This window comes from Salmo salar, chromosome ssa13 (assembly GCF_905237065.1).
Source record: "Salmo salar chromosome ssa13, Ssal_v3.1, whole genome shotgun sequence".
Lineage (NCBI taxonomy): Eukaryota > Metazoa > Chordata > Actinopteri > Salmoniformes > Salmonidae > Salmo > Salmo salar.
Genome location: NC_059454.1, coordinates 104,008,730 through 104,027,240, shown reverse-complemented (window position 1 = coordinate 104,027,240; position 18,511 = coordinate 104,008,730). Strand labels below are relative to the sequence as shown.

General features: G+C 44.3%; 1 protein-coding gene across 1 annotated transcript in view; it reads left to right on the top strand.

Annotated features, from left to right (window-relative positions):
* Window positions 1-18,511, top strand: part of ctif (CBP80/20-dependent translation initiation factor) — a 179,628-nt gene that overhangs the window by 40,904 nt on the left and 120,213 nt on the right. Inside the window, exons 4-7 of the mRNA XM_045692788.1 lie at window positions 7,347-7,475; window positions 9,349-9,422; window positions 11,462-11,566; window positions 13,302-13,383. Coding sequence (XP_045548744.1) covers window positions 7,347-7,475; window positions 9,349-9,422; window positions 11,462-11,566; window positions 13,302-13,383 — 390 coding nt within the window. The remainder of the gene's footprint in view (window positions 1-7,346; window positions 7,476-9,348; window positions 9,423-11,461; window positions 11,567-13,301; window positions 13,384-18,511) is intronic.

Genomic DNA, 18,511 nt, shown 5'->3' with positions numbered 1-18,511 from the left:
AACTAACATGAACAAAAGATCTGAAAGTCTAGGTTTGAGCTAAAACATGATCAGATCTTTTACCTAATGGTTGTGTTCTAAACATGCACAAACTCTGTCTGATTTCCAACTCGTCCACTAGATAGCAGTAGGAGATCACATGACGTCTCTTGGCGACTTGAAACCAGTTTCGTCTGGTTTGGGTAGTGAGTCACTGTGCCAAAATGGCTTAACGGATTTTCAAGTTACCTTAGCAACCAGGGCCTTCAAGTTATTGAGTTTTTTGTTGTTGAAATAAGACACAGACCGGTGAGGAAACTTCAAACCTCTTTTCCCATTCACTTTTTCTGTTGTAAACGAGGAGCTAGCTAAACGCTGCATGTGAAGGATGCATACAAGATAATGTGGCTGGAGAAGGAAATGCATTGCTTGACAATGACCATCAGTGCTTACCCTTTCCATGCATACTAAATGTTTACACTTTTGATGACTTGACCTACATAGCATACTCTATGAATATAACCATAGTGCATTATTTATGGCCTGTATGGGGGAGATTCTTATGACATTGCCAGCAGTAAGATTTGAGTTCGATTTCCAAAAAGACAAGGCCTGTAGCTTTTGTAGAAGGTTTGTCACGTTCTATTTTCGGATAAAATGTATTTTTTAATGTATTTTCCCCAAATTCACCGGCCCTGTACAGGGCCCAAAACAACCACTCTGAGTTGAACTGGTTAAACTCTAACACCCACATTATTCTTTTAGTTGTGTTTGTATTATGTTAGTTGTGGTGTTTGTATTATTTTAGTTGTTTGTATATCGTTGTATTTGTGTGACTTTCCTTGTCTATCAGTGTTTTAGTTTTTTGTGGACCCCAGGAAGAATAGCTGCTGCGGCAAAAGCTAATGATACCAATAAATAATAAACCTCTCCCTGTCTCTCTCCCTGTCTCTCTCCCTGTCTCTCTCCCTGTCTCTCTCTCTCCCTGTCTCTCTCTCTCCCTGTCTCTCTCTCTCCCTGTCTCTCTCTCTCCCTGTCTCTCTCTCTCCCTGTCTCTCTCTCTCCCTGTCTCTCTCCCTCTCTCCACTGCCCCCCCCCCTGCAGCATTGGTGGTTAGACATTCATCATGTAAATGGGCTCGACTCGGCAGCAGTCGCAGACCTATCTCCATTTATTACCCCTTACTGTCCATTCTCCTCCCTCATAGATATTAGAAATAGGTCTTCTTGACAATAACATCAGCATTGTGTAGTACATGTTCTGCATTTTCTGCAGTGGAGGAGTTGATATGGTATTGATTTTGTTCTCTCTCTACAGTGGAGGAGTTGATATGGTATTGATTTTGTTCTCTCTCTACAGTGGAGGAGTTGATATGGTATTGATTTTGTTCTCTCTCTGCAGTGGAGGAGTTGATATGGTATTGATTTTGTTCTCTGTCTACAGTGGAGGAGTTGATATGGTATTGATTTTGTTCTCTCTACAGTGGAGGAGTTGATATGGTATTGATTTTGTTCTCTCTGCAGTGGAGGAGTTGATATGGTATTGATTTTGTTCTCTCTGCAGTGGAGGAGTTGATATGGTATTGATTTTGTTCTCTCTCTACAGTGGAGGAGTTGATATGGTATTGATTTTGTTCTCTCTCTACAGTGGAGGAGTTGATATGGTATTGATTTTGTTCTCTCTCTGCAGTGGAGGAGTTGATATGGTATTGATTTTGTTCTCTCTCTGCAGTGGAGGAGTTGATATGGTATTGATTTTGTTCTCTCTCTAAAGTGGAGGAGTTGATATGGTATTGATTTTGTTCTCTCTCTGCAGTGGAGGAGTTGATATGGTATTGATTTTGTTCTCTCTGCAGTGGAGGAGTTGATATGGTATTGATTTTGTTCTCTCTACAGTGGAGGAGTTGATATGGTATTGATTTTGTTCTCTCTCTGCAGTGGAGGAGTTGATATGGTATTGATTTTGTTCTCTCTCTGCAGTGGAGGAGTTGATATGGTATTGATTTTGTTCTCTCTCTGCAGTGGAGGAGTTGATATGGTATTGATTTTGTTCTCTCTCTACAGTGGAGGAGTTGATATGGTATTGATTTTGTTCTCTCTCTGCAGTGGAGGAGTTGATATGGTATTGATTTTGTTCTCTCTCTGCAGTGGAGGAGTTGATATGGTATTGATTTTGTTCTCTCTGCAGTGGAGGAGTTGATATGGTATTGATTTTGTTCTCTCTGCAGTGGAGGAGTTGATATGGTATTGATTTTGTCTCTCTCTAAAGTGGAGGAGTTGATATGGTATTGATTTTGTTCTCTCTCTGCAGTGGAGGAGTTGATATGGTATTGATTTTGTTCTCTCTGCAGTGGAGGAGTTGATATGGTATTGATTTTGTTCTCTCTGCAGTGGAGGAGTTGATATGGTATTGATTTTGTTCTCTCTGCAGTGGAGGAGTTGATATGGTATTGATTTTGTTCTCTCTCTGCAGTGGAGGAGTTGATATGGTATTGATTTTGTTCTCTCTCTGCAGTGGAGGAGTTGATATGGTATTGATTTTGTTCTCTCTCTGCAGTGGAGGAGTTGATATGGTATTGATTTTGTTCTCTCTCTGCAGTGGAGGAGTTGATATGGTATTGATTTTGTTCTCTCTGCAGTGGAGGAGTTGATATGGTATTGATTTTGTTCTCTCTGCAGTGGAGGAGTTGATATGGTATTGATTTTGTTCTCTCTGCAGTGGAGGAGTTGATATGGTATTGATTTTGTTCTCTCTGCAGTGGAGGAGTTGATATGGTATTGATTTTGTTCTCTCTGCAGTGGAGGAGTTGATATGGTATTGATTTTGTTCTCTCTGCAGTGGAGGAGTTGATATGGTATTGATTTTGTTCTCTTTCTGCAGTGGAGGAGTTGATATGGTATTGATTTTGTTCTCTCTACAGTGGAGGAGTTGATATGGTATTGATTTTGTTCTCTCTACAGTGGAGGAGTTGATATGGTATTGATTTTGTTCTCTCTACAGTGGAGGAGTTGATATGGTATTGATTTTGTTCTCTCTACAGTGGAGGAGTTGATATGGTATTGATTTTGTTCTCTCTGCAGTGGAGGAGATGATATGGTATTGATTTTGTTCTCTCTGCAGTGGAGGAGTTGATATGGTATTGATTTTGTTCTCTCTACAGTGGAGGAGTTGATATGGTATTGATTTTGTTCTCTCTCTGCAGTGGAGGAGTTGATATGGTATTGATTTTGTTCTCTCTCTGCAGTGGAGGAGTTGATATGGTATTGATTTTGTTCTCTCTACAGTGGAGGAGTTGATATGGTATTGATTTTGTTCTCTCTGCAGTGGAGGAGTTGATATGGTATTGATTTTGTTCTCTCTGCAGTGGAGGAGTTGATATGGTATTGATTTTGTTCTCTCTGCAGTGGAGGAGTTGATATGGTATTGATTTTGTTCTCTCTGCAGTGGAGGAGTTGATATGGTATTGATTTTGTTCTCTCTCTGCAGTGGAGGAGTTGATATGGTATTGATTTTGTTCTCTCTCTGCAGTGGAGGAGTTGATATGGTATTGATTTTGTTCTCTCTCTGCAGTGGAGGAGTTGATATGGTATTGATTTTGTTCTCTCTCTACAGTGGAGGAGTTGATATGGTATTGATTTTGTTCTCTCTGCAGTGGAGGAGTTGATATGGTATTGATTTTGTTCTCTCTGCAGTGGAGGAGTTGATATGGTATTGATTTTGTTCTCTCTCTACAGTGGAGGAGTTGATATGGTATTGATTTTGTTCTCTCTGCAGTGGAGGAGTTGATATGGTATTGATTTTGTTCTCTCTCTGCAGTGGAGGAGTTGATATGGTATTGATTTTGTTCTCTCTCTACAGTGGAGGAGTTGATATGGTATTGATTTTGTTCTCTCTGCAGTGGAGGAGTTGATATGGTATTGATTTTGTTCTCTTCTGCAGTGGAGGAGTTGATATGGTATTGATTTTGTTCTCTCTACAGTGGAGGAGTTGATATGGTATTGATTTTGTTCTCTCTGCAGTGGAGGAGATGATATGGTATTGATTTTGTTCTCTCTGCAGTGGAGGAGTTGATATGGTATTGATTTTGTTCTCTCTACAGTGGAGGAGTTGATATGGTATTGATTTTGTTCTCTCTCTGCAGTGGAGGAGTTGATATGGTATTGATTTTGTTCTCTCTCTGCAGTGGAGGAGTTGATATGGTATTGATTTTGTTCTCTCTGCAGTGGAGGAGTTGATATGGTATTGATTTTGTTCTCTCTGCAGTGGAGGAGTTGATATGGTATTGATTTTGTTCTCTCTGTAGTGGAGGAGTTGATATGGTATTGATTTTGTTCTCTCTGTAGTGGAGGAGTTGATATGGTATTGATTTTGTTCTCTCTACAGTGGAGGAGTTGATATGGTATTGATTTTGTTCTCTCTGCAGTGGAGGAGTTGATATGGTATTGATTTTGTTCTCTCTGCAGTGGAGGAGTTGATATGGTATTGATTTTGTTCTCTCTGCAGTGGAGGAGTTGATATGGTATTGATTTTGTTCTCTCTGCAGTGGAGGAGATGATATGGTATTGATTTTGTTCTCTCTCTGCAGTGGAGGAGATGATATGGTATTGATTTTGTTCTCTCTCTGCAGTGGAGGAGTTGATATGGTATTGATTTTGTTCTCTCTGCAGTGGAGGAGTTGATATGGTATTGATTTTGTTCTCTCTGCAGTGGAGGAGTTGATATGGTATTGATTTTGTTCTCTCTGCAGTGGAGGAGTTGATATGGTATTGATTTTGTTCTCTCTCTGCAGTGGAGGAGTTGATATGGTATTGATTTTGTTCTCTCTCTGCAGTGGAGGAGTTGATATGGTATTGATTTTGTTCTCTCTCTGCAGTGGAGGAGTTGATATGGTATTGATTTTGTTCTCTCTCTGCAGTGGAGGAGTTGATATGGTATTGATTTTGTTCTCTCTGCAGTGGAGGAGTTGATATGGTATTGATTTTGTTCTCTCTGCAGTGGAGGAGTTGATATGGTATTGATTTTGTTCTCTCTGCAGTGGAGGAGTTGATATGGTATTGATTTTGTTCTCTCTGCAGTGGAGGAGTTGATATGGTATTGATTTTGTTCTCTCTGCAGTGGAGGAGTTGATATGGTATTGATTTTGTTCTCTCTGCAGTGGAGGAGTTGATATGGTATTGATTTTGTTCTCTTTCTGCAGTGGAGGAGTTGATATGGTATTGATTTTGTTCTCTCTACAGTGGAGGAGTTGATATGGTATTGATTTTGTTCTCTCTGCAGTGGAGGAGATGATATGGTATTGATTTTGTTCTCTCTGCAGTGGAGGAGTTGATATGGTATTGATTTTGTTCTCTCTACAGTGGAGGAGTTGATATGGTATTGATTTTGTTCTCTCTCTGCAGTGGAGGAGTTGATATGGTATTGATTTTGTTCTCTCTCTGCAGTGGAGGAGTTGATATGGTATTGATTTTGTTCTCTCTACAGTGGAGGAGTTGATATGGTATTGATTTTGTTCTCTCTGCAGTGGAGGAGTTGATATGGTATTGATTTTGTTCTCTCTGCAGTGGAGGAGTTGATATGGTATTGATTTTGTTCTCTCTGTAGTGGAGGAGTTGATATGGTATTGATTTTGTTCTCTCTCTACAGTGGAGGAGTTGATATGGTATTGATTTTGTTCTCTCTACAGTGGAGGAGTTGATATGGTATTGATTTTGTTCTCTCTGCAGTGGAGGAGTTGATATGGTATTGATTTTGTTCTCTCTGCAGTGGAGGAGTTGATATGGTATTGATTTTGTTCTCTCTGCAGTGGAGGAGTTGATATGGTATTGATTTTGTTCTCTCTCTGCAGTGGAGGAGATGATATGGTATTGATTTTGTTCTCTCTCTGCAGTGGAGGAGATGATATGGTATTGATTTTGTTCTCTCTGCAGTGGAGGAGTTGATATGGTATTGATTTTGTTCTCTCTCTACAGTGGAGGAGTTGATATGGTATTGATTTTGTTCTCTCTCTGCAGTGGAGGAGTTGATATGGTATTGATTTTGTTCTCTCTCTGCAGTGGAGGAGTTGATATGGTATTGATTTTGTTCTCTCTACAGTGGAGGAGTTGATATGGTATTGATTTTGTTCTCTCTGCAGTGGAGGAGTTGATATGGTATTGATTTTGTTCTCTCTGCAGTGGAGGAGTTGATATGGTATTGATTTTGTTCTCTCTGTAGTGGAGGAGTTGATATGGTATTGATTTTGTTCTCTCTCTACAGTGGAGGAGTTGATATGGTATTGATTTTGTTCTCTCTACAGTGGAGGAGTTGATATGGTATTGATTTTGTTCTCTCTGCAGTGGAGGAGTTGATATGGTATTGATTTTGTTCTCTCTGCAGTGGAGGAGTTGATATGGTATTGATTTTGTTCTCTCTGCAGTGGAGGAGTTGATATGGTATTGATTTTGTTCTCTCTCTGCAGTGGAGGAGATGATATGGTATTGATTTTGTTCTCTCTCTGCAGTGGAGGAGATGATATGGTATTGATTTTGTTCTCTCTGCAGTGGAGGAGTTGATATGGTATTGATTTTGTTCTCTCTCTACAGTGGAGGAGTTGATATGGTATTGATTTTGTTCTCTCTCTGCAGTGGAGGAGTTGATATGGTATTGATTTTGTTCTCTCTGCAGTGGAGGAGTTGATATGGTATTGATTTTGTTCTCTCTCTACAGTGGAGGAGTTGATATGGTATTGATTTTGTTCTCTCTACAGTGGAGGAGTTGATATGGTATTGATTTTGTTCTCTCTGCAGTGGAGGAGATGATATGGTATTGATTTTGTTCTCTCTGCAGTGGAGGAGTTGATATGGTATTGATTTTGTTCTCTCTCTGCAGTGGAGGAGTTGATATGGTATTGATTTTGTTCTCTCTCTGCAGTGGAGGAGTTGATATGGTATTGATTTTGTTCTCTCTCTGCAGTGGAGGAGTTGATATGGTATTGATTTTGTTCTCTCTCTGCAGTGGAGGAGTTGATATGGTATTGATTTTGTTCTCTCTACAGTGGAGGAGTTGATATGGTATTGATTTTGTTCTCTCTGCAGTGGAGGAGTTGATATGGTATTGATTTTGTTCTCTCTGCAGTGGAGGAGTTGATATGGTATTGATTTTGTTCTCTCTGCAGTGGAGGAGTTGATATGGTATTGATTTTGTTCTCTCTCTGCAGTGGAGGAGTTGATATGGTATTGATTTTGTTCTCTCTCTGCAGTGGAGGAGTTGATATGGTATTGATTTTGTTCTCTCTCTACAGTGGAGGAGTTGATATGGTATTGATTTTATTCTCTCTGTTCCTCTTCTCTTTCTTGCTCTCTTTCTCTCTCTCCACCCCCTCTCTGTAGGATGAGTGGGATCACAGTAGTAATGGCAGTACAGGGTCCAGGCCCAGCTCTGGTTCAAGGCCTGGTTCAGGCTCCAGGTCCGGTAGCAGAGGGAGGAACAACCAGTTCAGAGGGCCAGCCAAGGTACAGGTAACTACCAAACCAAACTACAGCTTTTCTATCACCACTCCCCAACCTTAACCCCCACAAACACAGTATTATCAAGGTACAGGTAACTACCAAACCAAACTACAGCTTTTCTATCACCACTCCCCAACCTTAACCCCCACAAACACAGTATTATCAAGGTACAGGTAACTACCAAACCAAACTACAGCTTTTATATCAGACCATCACCACAGGACCCCCACAGCAGCTGTGGATGGTGGAGGAAGAAATGGGAGGACGGTTCTCTTCCAGCCATTACTATAGTATGAGAGCATCGTCTGGTTTCTTCCTCCCCCGGCCACCACCCTCCCACACAGTAATATGTATTCAAGTCCTGTTTCACTCTCTTTTGTCCCAGGGGACCATAAGAAAGCTACTGCAGGCTTATGGCTGCTCCAGAATTCCACCACGTGGTTTACTATGAGGTCATCAGGGGTTGTCAGGACACCCCCCACCCTCTTTTAGCATGCATCACCTTACTGGAGAGGGATATACTGTAATATGATGTGCATGAAAAGTCTTCAATGGTGCTGGCTTACCTTGTTCCATGTTATGTAATGTGGGGTTAATGCAGGGTTTGAATGGTGCTGGCTTACCTTGTTCCATGTTATGTAATGTGGGGTTAATGCAGGGTTTGAATGGTGCTGGCTTACCTTGTTCCATGTTATGTAATGTGGGGTTAATGCAGGGTTTGAATGGTGCTGGCTTACCTTGTTCCATGTTATGTAATGTGGGGTTAATGCAGGGTTTGAATGGTGCTGGCTTACCTTGTTCCATGTTATGTAATGTGGGTTTAATGCAGGGTTTGAATGGTGCTGGCTTACCTTGTTCCATGTTATGTAATGTGGGTTTAATGCAGGGTTTGAATGGTGCTGGCTTACCTTGTTCCATGTTATGTAATGTGGGGTTAATGCAGGGTTTGAATGGTGCTGGCTTACCTTGTTCCATGTTATGTAATGTGGGGTTAATGCAGGGTTTGAATGGTGCTGGCTTACCTTGTTCCATGTTATGTAATGTGGGGTTAATGCAGGGTTTGAATGGTGCTGGCTTACCTTGTTCCATGTTATGTAATGTGGGGTTAATGCAGGGTTTGAATGGTGCTGGCTTACCTTGTTCCATGTTATGTAATGTGGGTTTAATGCAGGGTTTGGGGGGAGGGTCTTCTGTCAGGCTCCAGGATGTGTCTCCCAGAGGAGTTGTGTATCTGCTCCATAGAGATACATAAAGGGATCTAGATGCCATAATGGAATTCCCTCTGCATTCCTTCCCACAGGGAAAACACATCAGTCATTTACCCGCATACAGTACATGTTGACAGACCAGCTAAACAGTATTTGTGTCCCAGAAATGTTTTTATAGATATAATGTCCCTTCCATCCCTCTCAACACAGGTTGGTGGCACCTTCGTTGGGGAGGAGGGGCTCGTGGTAATGGTTGGAGCAGAATCAGTGGAATGGATCAAATACACCAAACACATGGTTTCCATGGTTTCCATGTGTTTGGTACCATTCCATTTGCTCCGTTCCAGCCATTATTATGAGCCGTCCTCTCCTCAGCAGCCTCGACTGCCTCCTCAAGTAGTAATAATACGTGACGGGGTGATTATCTTTCCACTGAAGGGGACTTTAACTAATGCTTCATCAATGTTAGGGTGTGTTAGCATGCAGGTTGAGTATTTTTGAAGTTTAGCACGATGACAAGAGATCTGTTTTGATCAGTATTGAGCTGTAACGTAGTAAAGCTGTTCCATATAGTGGTGTACAGGTAATTCACATTTGTAACACACTGTTGTAACACACTGTTGTAACACACTGTTGTAACACACTGTTGTAACAGGTTGTGTGTTGTCTTTCAGAACGGGAACAGAGAAGGGTCATTTGACATCCTGGGTACTGATATCTGGGCTGCTAACACCATGGACTCTCATGGGTATGTCATGCACACTGTTGACTCATTCACACCCCCATCACAACACACACACACACACACACACACACACACACTGATGACGACTCCTACTACATATGAATTCTATCTCTAGCTCACACTGATACATAGCCAGTTGAGAGTGTTTACTTGAATAGCCTTCTCCGTGGCATTATATTATGGGATGGATATAAAGGAGAGGTTAGTAACAGTACTCACTTCTGTCTTATCCTTGTACTGTGGTGTTGCTATCTTATCCAGACAACCTGATGATAGGATCAAATCAAAGTTTATTTGTCACATGCACCGAATACAACAAGTGTAGACCTTACCGTGTAATGCTTCCTTACAAGCCCTTAACCAACAACGCCGTTCAAGAAGAGTTATGAAATATTGACCAAATAAAGTAAAGTAAACAATATAAAGTAACAATAACAAGGCTATATACAGGGGGTACCGGTACCAAGTCAGTGTGAGGGGGTACAGGTTAGTTGAGGTAATTTGTACATGTAGGTAGGGGTGAAGTGACTATGCATAGATACTAAACAGCGAGTAGCAGCAGTGTATAAAACAAATGGGGGGGTGTCAATGTAAATAGTCCGGTGGCCATTTGATGAATTGTTCAGCACCCTGAGTAGTTGTTGTTGTCAGACAGGAGATGGAACAACACAACCGCAGGGACCACACAGTTTTAACAAAAATAACGACATTGGCAACAGCTTAGCCTCGGTTTTATTCAATTCATTTACAGCCACATCTTCTTTCAGAATCAGCCAGCTGTTTTTTTTTCATTGGGGATGTCTTCTGGCCCTCAAACAGTGTGTGTTCAGAGAACATGTGGTTTGTTCTGAGATAGATAGTATTGTTTTATGAATCCTAGGTGTTTTTAGCCACAAGTTTATTTAGCTCAGTTTCTCTATTCACTAGAGACATGAAGGGAATGTCACCTTTCTGAGGATGCTTTCCAAATGGCACCCTATTCCCTATAATATAGTGCACTGCTGTTGATGAGAGCCCTATGGGTCCTGGTCAAAACAGTTCACTATATAGGGAATAGGGTGCCATTTGGGAATGCTGCCTGATATTCAGATTTGGGGACCTAGGGGCCTGTTTGACACATTCTGTCATCACAAATACATGTTACCGCATCCCAAAGCTCCCCCTTTTGGGATGCAGTAACAGGAATGCAGTTAGGGTTAAATATATTGTGTAACCTGATAACTAGGTAGGTGTGTTAAATAAGAGGGAGCGACTTGTGATAATGAGATGTACAGTTGAAGTCGGAAGTTTACATACACCTTAGCCAAAAACATTTAAACTCAGTTTTTCACAATTCCTGACATTTAATCCTAGTAAAAATTCCCTGTCTTAGGTCAGTTAGGATCACCACTTTATTTTAAGAATGCGAAATTTCAGAATAATGGATTGCGCTAAATACAGGGAAATTCATGCGGGGAACCTTTTTCAGTCTTCCAGAGATTTGAGACTGGGACGGAGGTTCACCTTCCAGCAGGACAATGACCCTAAGCATACTGCTAAAGCAACACTCGAGTGGTTTAAGGGAAACATTTAAATGTCTTTGAATGGCCTAGGTCAAAGCCCAGACTCAATCCAATTGAGAATCTGTGGTATGAGTTAAAGATTGCTGTACACCAGCAGAACACATCCATCTCAAAGGAGCTGGAGCCTTGAAGAGTGGGCAAAAATCCCAGTGGCTAGAAGTGCCAAGCTTAAAGAGACATACCCCAAGAGACTTGCAGTTGTTACAACCCCCCCAAAAAATAAATTTTAATTCCAGGTTGTAAGACAACAAAATAGGAAAAATGCCAAGGGGGGTGAATACTTTCGCAAGCCACTGTACGTACATGCATGCATACATACATGCATGCATACTTTTACATTTTTTGGGATTTGTGTGTATTACTGCACTGTTAGAGCTAGAAACGCAAGCATATTTTTACACCTGCAGTAGCATCTGCAAATATGTGTACGCGACCGATTTTGATTTGGTTATGTCATCTTATCCAATGTTGTGTTTGTAGGGGGGCGACATGGGACCTCCAGCCTGAGAAGCTAGACTTCAGCCAGTTCCACAGGAAACCCTTCAGAGGAACACCAAAGCATCTACCACACATCGACAGAGAGGGGTGAGTGCATCTAGTGGGTCAATTAAATAAATAAGACGTTACTGAGAAAGGAAGCATGTGTCCAGCGACTCCTTGACGTAAGCATAGAGAAACATTGTCCCAGTTCTCTCCATAACCCTTCTACCTGGCCCTAACCCTTCTACCTGGCCCTAACCCTTCTACCTGGCTTCTACCTGGGCCTAACCCTTCTACCTGGCCCTAACCCTTCTACCTGGCCCTAACCCTTCTACCTGGGCCTAACCCTTCTACCTGGGCCTAACCCTTCTACCTGGCCCTAACCCTTCTACCTGGCTTCTACCTGGGCCTAACCCTTCTACCTGGCCCTAACCCTTCTACCTGGCTTCTGCCTGGGCCTAACCCTTCTACCTGGCCCTAACCCTTCTACCTGGCCCTAACCCTTCTACCTGGCTTCTACCTGGGCCTAACCCTTCTACCTGGCCCTAACCCTTCTACCTGGCTTCTACCTGGGCCTAACCCTTCTACCTGGCCCTAACCCTTCTACCTGGCCCTAACCCTTCTACCTGGCTACCTGGGCCTAACCCTTCTACCTGGGCCTACCCTTCTACCTGGGCCTAACCCTTCTACCTGGGCCTAACCCTTCTACCTGGGCCTAACCCTTCTACCTGGGCCTAACCCTTCTACCTGGGCCTAACCCTTCTACCTGGGCCTAACCCTTCTACCTGGGCCTAACCCTTCTACCTGGCTTCTACCTGGGCCTAACCCTTCTACCTGGGCCTAACCCTTCTACCTGGCCCTAACCCTTCTACCTGGCTTCTACCTGGGCCTAACCCTTCTACCTGGGCCTAACCCTTCTACCTGGGCCTAACCCTTCTACCTGGCCCTAACCCTTCTACCTGGCTTCTACCTGGGCCTAACCCTTCTACCTGGGCCTAACCCTTCTACCAGGGCCTAACCCTTCTACCAGGGCCTAACCCTTCTACCTGGGCCTAACCCTTCTACCAGGGCCTAACCCTTCTACCTGGGCCTAACCCTTCTACCTGGGCCTAACCCTTCTACCTGGGCCTAACCCTTCTACCAGGGCCTAACCCTTCTACTTGGGCCTAACCCTTCTACCTGGGCCTAACCCTTCTACCTGGGCCTAACCCTTCTACCTGGGCCTAACCCTTCTACCTGGGCCTAACTAACCCTTCTACCTGGGCCTAACCCTTCTACATGGCCCTAACCCTTCTACCTGGGCCTAACCCTTCTACCTGGCTTCTACCTGGGCCTAACCCTTCTACATGGCCCTAACCCTTCTACCTGGGCCTAACCCTTCTACCTGGGCCTAACCCTTCTACCTGGGCCTAACCCTTCTATGTTGTTCAATGTTTCCACTTGGCAGATCTGAAGGCCCATACATCGCTCCCATTAATCCTCTCCTATGGGATAGACATGAAAATGATGATGCTTGTCCATTCCATTACTACTTGGTGTCTGTAGCCTCTGCTAGACTCATCCTGACCCCTAGGCCTCTCAGTCTCAGTACTGGGTTATCATCACATAAACTCAATCTCAAATAGTCTTTTCACCATTCCTCACAACCTATCCTCACCTCCTGCTCACCATATTGGAGGAGAAGGTCCAAGGTCCCTCCCCTCGGACCTTCTTCTCCAATGAGTTTTGAGAAGGAGGTGAGGAGAGAAAATGTGAGGAATAGAAGAGAAATAGTCCCCGTTATAAGCCAATCAGAGCCCACCTATCCCACCTACTCATCCCTTATCTCTCGGTCTCTCAGGATGATGAAAGGCAAGTTTGAAGATGATGATGATGATGGCATCGACCTGAATGACATGGAGAAGTTCCTGCCAGGCCTTACTGTGAGTTAATCTCTTTCTTTGTCTCGATCCTCTCTATCTGCTTTCTAACAAGACCACATACCTACTAATGGTAGGGAGCTCCATCTGGTGGCTAAAAGATGGAATTTCATACTAAGAATTGTAAGGAATAGTCTTGTCCTTTATGTGAGTGAACTCTGACATCTAGTGTTGAAACGTTGTCCATTCACCTTTGACCATGTTAAAAGGCCAATACTGGCGCCCAGTGGTAGTTTTAAGGTACGTTTCCTTGAGTTCCATAATTTCTCATAAAACACTAGATAAGGTCTTGCTCAGACTAAATCTTTGCTGGTTTTCTGTTCCTTGAAAATCCTAAATATATCACTTTTCTCTATGTACTACAAATATATATTTCGCTCTGTTCTCTAGCAAGATCTAATTTTTTTACGGGCTCCCAAGTGGCACAGCAGTCTAACTCAGTGCAAGAGGCGTCACTACAGTCCCTGGTTCGAATCCAGGCTCTATCACATCTGGCTGTGATTGGGTGTCCCGTAGGGCGGCGCACAATTGGCCCAGCATCATCCGGGTTTGGCCGGTGTAGGCCGTCATTGTAAATAAGAATTTGTTCTTAACTGACTTGCCTAGTTAAAGGTTAAATAAAAAAATGTCTCTGGCTGTAAAACCTACCAATTTCCAAATATATATAGTCTGACTGTAGAACTTTGGAATTCAATTGTAATTAGATTTATTGATCCCAGAGGGGAAATTATTGCTGGCAGGTCAGGAATAGGATACAGATACAGCTAGGGTGTGTCTGTCTCGCATGTCTACAGGACTACGTCACTGTGTTCTCGTCTGGGTTTGTCTGGTCTACTGACGGGCAGGATGTTGGCACCAGGGCACTGGAGGGCAGGAGACACACACACATACCCCCACCTGTCTGGTCTCATGTCCAGACTGGCCACCAGGGAGTCTCCCCCCCCTGCCCACGTCACTGCTCTGCCTGCCAGTCAGCCAGCCATGACCCCACGCCAGGCCAAGCCAGTCTCCAGGTCATTGTTTCATTGTGATCACCACGCCATCTCCTTTGACTGACTGCTTTGTAAATAACTCACACACCACAACGCACGGGAAGGAACTGACTGTGAGGACGCCGTGGATGACCCTGAAAGTAAAACTCAAAGGCAAAAAAAAGTTGAAAATAGACCAAAGAAAGTACCTCCTCAAGATGACTGAAATACTAGTGTTTATAATCATGTTTCCTTTACAGTGCCTGATAATCTATATCTCCTGAGACCTGGGAATGCCGGTCCTGTTGCCCAGTGTTTGTCAGTAGTGACATTCAGTGAGTGTGATACATTTTGCCCTGTTGGCCTCAGTGACACATAAAGCTCTCTATTATCCCCCAGCAGGCTCTCAGGGGCCAGGACCAGTCAGTCAGTCAGTCAGTCAGTCCCTAGGTTTACCTCACCTCACTGATAACCTGACTAAATATAGCAGCAGACGGCGCCAAGCCGTGCCGCTAAGCCTCTGTGTGTGTGTGTGTGTGTGTGTGTGTGTGTGTGTGTGTGTGTGTGTGTGTGTGTGTGTGTGTGTGTGTGTGTGTGTGTGTGTGTCTTGACTACGTGGCTCAGTGTGTGTGTGCGGGCGGGCGGGCGGGCGGGCGTGTGTGTGTGTGTCTTGACTACGTGGCTCAGTGTGTGTGATGCATGTAGTCAGGGCTTACATAACATACAGTAGGAATCAAACACGCATGATGTTGATTAAACGGCAACAAAGTTTTACATTTTTCGGGGAGATGGATTATGGGGGAGGGATTATGGGGGAGGGATTTTGGGGAGATGGATTATGGGGGAGGGATTTTGGGGAGATGGATTATGGGGGAGGGATTTTGGGGAGATGGATTATGGGGGAGGGATTTTGGGGAGATGGATTATGGGGGAGGGATTATGGGGGAGGGATTTTGGGGAGATGGATTATGGGGGAGGGATTTTGGGGAGATGGATTATGGGGGAGGGATTTTGGGGAGAGGAAGATACATTTTTGGGGATGGGGGATTTCGGGAGAGATATGTCATTATTTTGGGGTGGGGGGGTCGGGGAGAGGAATGGATGGATCCTAAAGCCGAGCTCTGCCATCCAGGACTATACCAGGCTGTGTCAGGAAGGCCCTAAAAATGGTCAAAGACTCCAGGACACCCAATTCATAGACTGTTCTCTCTGCTACTGTGAAAGACCAAAAGGTTCCTGAACAGCTTCTTCCTCAAGCCGTAAGACCGCTGAACAGCTTCTACCTCAAGCCGTAAGACCGCTGAACAGCTTCTACCTCAAGCCGTAAGACCGCTGAACAGCTTCTACCTCAAGCCGTAAGACCGCTGAACAGCTTCTACCTCAAGCCGTAAGACCGCTGAACAGCTTCTACCTCAAGCCGTAAGACCGCTGAACAGCTTCTACCTCAAGCCGTAAGACCGCTGAACAGCTTCTACCTCAAGCCGTAAGACCGCTGAACAGCTTCTACCTCAAGCCGTAAGACCGCTGAACAGCTTCTACCTCAAGCCGTAAGACCGCTGAACAGCTTCTACCTCAAGCCGTAAGACCGCTGAACAGCTTCTACCTCAAGCCGTAAGACCGCTGAACAGCTTCTACCTCAAGCCGTAAGACCGCTGAACAGCTTCTACCTCAAGCCGTAAGACCGCTGGACAGCTTCTACCTCAAGCCGTAAGACCGCTGGACAGCTTCTACCTCAAGCCGTAAGACCGCTGGACAGCTTCTACCTCAAGCCGTAAGACCGCTGGACAGCTTCTACCTCAAGCCGTAAGACCGCTGGACAGCTTCTACCTCAAGCCGTAAGACAGCTGGACAGCTTCTACCTCAAGCCGTAAGACAGCTGGACAGCTTCTACCTCAAGCCGTAAGACCGCTGGACAGCTTCTACCTCAAGCCGTAAGACCGCTGGACAGCTTCTACCTCAAGCCGTAAGACAGCTGGACAGCTTCTACCTCAAGCCGTAAGACCGCTGGACAGCTTCTACCTCAAGCCGTAAGACCGCTGGACAGCTTCTACCTCAAGCCGTAAGACCGCTGGACAGCTTCTACCTCAAGCCGTAAGACCGCTGGACAGCTTCTACCTCAAGCCGTAAGACCGCTGGACAGCTTCTACCTCAAGCCGTAAGACCGCTGGACAGCTTCTACCTCAAGCCGTAAGACCGCTGGACAGCTTCTACCTCAAGCCGTAAGACCGCTGGACAGCTTCTACCTCAAGCCGTAAGACCGCTGGACAGCTTCTACCTCAAGCCGTAAGACCGCTGGACAGCTTCTACCTCAAGCCGTAAGACCGCTGGACAGCTTCTACCTCAAGCCGTAAGACCGCTGGACAGCCTCTACCTCAAGCCGTAAGACTGCTGAACAGTTAATTAACTGCCTACCAGGACTATTTACAATGACTTTTATTTACTTTTATTTAAAAAAAATAACTTTTACCTTTTATTGCACTGACTTTCTGTCACTAACTCTATACACACACACACACACACACACACTACATATGCTCACGCACACAAAACACACACATGCAAATTGATGCCACACTCACGCATTTGTGATCTTGTCACTTTTTATTATCTATCCTAATTGCCTAGTCACCTTTACCTCTACCTGCATGTACATATTTCCTCATCTAACTCATATCCCTTCACATTGACTCTGTACCGCTACTCCTTTCTATATATCCTCATTATTTTCTGTTACTAGTTCCTTTTTTTTAAATGATCAAATGTTCTTACTTCTTAACTGCATTGTTGGTTAAGGGCTTGTAAGTAAGCATTTCATGGTAGTCTACACCTGTTATATTCAGCGCATGTGACATACAATTTGATTGGAAAATGTTTTCACACTCGGATTCCAGGGCTACTCTGGGGAAATAGACTAATTCACAACCCCCCTCTCTCCCACCCCAATTACTCACTTTGCCGGCCCAGACCCAGAATAGCAGCACCAAGGCCCACTAGGTAAAAGTACCTGGGAGGACAGGAAAGGCAGGTCATAGGGGAGAACCAGCATCCTCTCTACACCCCATGTTATGAGGACAGGTCAGATTCCTGCAGGATGATTCTATGGAGCTTGGCCTGGGCCTGGAGTGAGACGTGCTTCATTAAGGATGAGTCAAGCCCCTTCTCCTTCCCTCTATTCAGTCCCATTTCTGACATAGTTTACACCCACCTGACCCTAGCAAAGCTTTAGCCAAGGTGTGCAAGCGCTTGTTTACGTCAGGTCAGATTTAAGAGCATGACAGGTACAGGAGTCACTGATGGCAGGAAGCCTTCATGTTTTCATAGTGACAGACGGGAACGGACAACTCAGTCATCGGGTTGATGATGTCAACATGAGATTGTTATTGTGATATGTATATCTCTGCATGCTCTGGGGGATTCTGAGCATGTCAACACAATGCTTGCATGAATCTGGGTGTGATATATTTTCAATACCCTAACAACATCCAGTTGCCTTGTTTGTGTGACTGCAACTTGGCTGCCGTGTGTGGAAGTCAGCCGGCACCATTTGATTTCAATCGGTATTGCTATTGCTTGCCTTTCATCACGTTCTTCCTTTTCCTATGAGTGTCAATGTTTTTTCATTGACATTCGAGCCGGCTCGTCTGTTTCTGTATGCGTGCGTGGATGTGCACGTTTGCTCATGTCCTTGTGCAATAATTTCCATCGTCCCATTTGTTGTCCTTCATGAACTCTCATGGTCTCATCAACTCCAGCCTGATGGATGTACAGTAGATTGGCCCTGGCTCATCATTAATGAAGACTGAACTCATGTTGGTAAACATCATGGTGGTTAAGTTACATTATAGTAGATGAATTGTAGTTTTCTCTGTCTGAGTCAGTGATAAGGAGATCCAGGGTGACATACTGTATATATCTAGGACTTCCTGTCCTCTGTCCCTGTGGGACTGGCTTGTTTCTGGTTGTTTTCCCAAGGGGGGATGCAGTCAGATGGGCTGGTCCCAGATTGGTTTGTGATCTTGCTTGCTGGTCATTGTCACTTCATTGACCACAGGAGCTGTCAAGACAGCACAAACAGATCTGGCACCAGGCTATGTGACTGAGTCTCACCCCTCTGCTTCCCACAGTCCATAGTGGTGGTGCTACTGCTACTGATCTAGTCA